General features: G+C 33.3%; 1 protein-coding gene across 1 annotated transcript in view; it reads left to right on the plus strand.

Moving 5' to 3' along the window:
• Positions 1-2,500, plus strand: part of LOC113802210 (serine/Arginine-related protein 53) — a 6,203-nt gene that overhangs the window by 3,524 nt on the left and 179 nt on the right. Inside the window, exons 4-6 of the mRNA XM_027352746.2 lie at positions 564-766; positions 1,206-1,432; positions 2,172-2,500. The exon at positions 2,172-2,500 is cut by the window's right edge and continues 179 nt beyond it. Of these exons, the coding sequence (XP_027208547.1) occupies positions 564-766; positions 1,206-1,432; positions 2,172-2,261 (520 nt within the window). The 3' untranslated portion in view covers positions 2,262-2,500. The remainder of the gene's footprint in view (positions 1-563; positions 767-1,205; positions 1,433-2,171) is intronic.

Consider the following 2,500-nt stretch of genomic DNA (forward strand, 5'->3'; position numbering starts at 1 on the left):
TCACTCACTCACTCACTCACTCACTCACTCACTCACTCACCCACTCATTCTTTCTTTCTTTCTTTCTTTCTCTCACCACATTTCTTTTTATCTGTCTGCCAGTCTGTCTGTGTCCATTTATCTTTTTGTCTATTTGTCTCTCTTTCCCTGAGTCTGCCCCTATCTGTCTGTCCATCCATCGCCTCCCTTTCTGTCTCTCTCTCTCTCTCTCTTTCCTACCTTCTGTTTGTGTGCTTACTTATTTTGTCTTTTAGATTTATTTATTTATTTGTGTGGGTGTATGTGCCTGTGCGCATGCATGTGTACTGCATGTGAGTGCAAGTGAGTGAGTTGGTGAGTATGTATGGTTATGATATGTGTGTGATTGTAGAGGTGAAGGGAATTGATAATGGAAAGAGGTAAAAAAAAATGTAAAGAATACAGGAGCTCAGATGTAAGGAAAGTATTTTTTTTGAGACAGGACCTCAGTATTCATACCTTTGATTGCACTTTTGATAGTTCCAACCCCACAAGAGCAAAACTGACATACTTTAATTAAAATGTTAAATTCCCTCTGTTTCCAGCTCGGGGTCAGAACGCAGTGGCCGATACTCAAAGTCTCGTTCAGCTAGAAGCAGCGCAGACCGAGATCGCAGTAGCAGAGGCTCGACGAGAGACCCCGACAGAAGAGAAAGGGAAAGGGAGAAGGAGAAGGAGAAGGAAAAAGAAAAGGAGAATAAGGCACTGAGCCAAATAAAAGAGGAGCCATATCGCAGTAAACAGATTGGTTTGTATTTGCTATTTTTCTCTTTATTATTGATGCTATTATTATTGTTATGATTATTGTTTTTATTATTATTATTATTGTTATTATTATTATTATTATTATTATTATTATTATTGTTATTGTTATTATTGTTATTATTATTATTGCCATTATTATTGTTGTTATTATCTTTGTTGTTGTCGTCATCATCATCACTATTATTATTATTATTATTTTTATTATTGTAATTATTATTATTATTATTATTATCATCATCATTTGATGATGATGATGATGATGATTGATTAATAATTGACTCGTTTCCATTATCTGTGAAAAAAGTTGATGACAGAACCACAGTGGGCAGTGCATATATCCATCCATTCACAGCATGAGTGGTTTAATATATATATTGATGTACTGTTATCAAGACTTATCAAACAAAAAAAACGAATTTCAGAAATGACGGAATCAGAGAAACTGGCCTATTCCAAAGCAGTAGAGGAGATTGAGGGTGACTCCTTTGTACAGCACAGCTTCAAGTCCAGCTCAGGCGACAAGAAGTCTCAGTCTTCAGCCAACGATCAGAGCGATGAGACTTTCAACTTTGGAACACAGGCGGAAGTCACAGCCAAGGGGGGTGGCAAGTTCATACCGCTAAGTGACGACAGTCTTTTCAGTCCTCACGTATGTATGAGATTGGCTTGGCTGGTGATTTTATGGTATAATGTGTGTGGGGGTTTATGTATCGATATAATTTTTTAAATATTTTTTTACAGTTTTATCCCTTTATCGAGCAAGTGACTATATATGATTACTTAAATACATATATATATATATATATATATATATATATATATATATATATATATATATATATATATATATATATATATATATATATATATATATGAGGTATTTAAAATGTGTGCCCAGTAAAGGGTTAATGTGTAAAGAGTTTTTTTTTTTCATGTTTGAATTTAAATGGATAGGGAGTTAAAGGGTCTTTATTTTTCAAGTTTCATCTAGATAGGTTTTGGTGCCTAGATGTTTAAGAACTTGATTTTGCACATCAGGAAATTGGAGTATTTCATTGTAATATACCAAATGTGTAAAGCTTCTGTAGAGTGCAAAGTTGAAAAAGTTATTACAGTTATTCCTTTAATATAAATGAAAATTGGGATAAATCATATGAAAGGAAAACACTCGTAAAGTACCGAAAACTATTTATTATTTGATTACATGGTAGGGTCATTGATTACATAAACACTGTAGCTCTGAATAATTTCCAGAAGTGGTATTTGCAAAGAATAAATTATCATTTCCGATTAGTTATTACTAGCCCTGGATTAAAATAAAAATGATGGCTTATTTTTTCCTGAATGCAGCTTAAACATCCCTGCTATAATATGCTTTTTTCCTGCAGCTCTTTGGAGATCCGGAGGAAAGAGAAGAGAAGTACTTCCGCAGGATTTTCTCGCTGAGGCAGAAGGCCGTGCTTGGGGAGCCATTATAGGATAGTGGCAATACAAGAAGAATTATTTATTTATGTTTGCATTTTTTTAGGCCTCGTGGAAATGTATAGACTGTATCAGAATTATAGTAACTTTATTATTATTAGAAAAAAACAATGATAGCTGATATAATCGTATTATAATGATGAAAGGTATGACCATCAGTTTTATTTAATGATTTTTTGAATTTCTTTTAAACACCACAATATCAGCTTTTATGAGAAATAAATTTATAGCTTAG

The sequence above is a fragment of the Penaeus vannamei genome, chromosome 6, assembly GCF_042767895.1.
Source record: "Penaeus vannamei isolate JL-2024 chromosome 6, ASM4276789v1, whole genome shotgun sequence".
Lineage (NCBI taxonomy): Eukaryota > Metazoa > Arthropoda > Malacostraca > Decapoda > Penaeidae > Penaeus > Penaeus vannamei.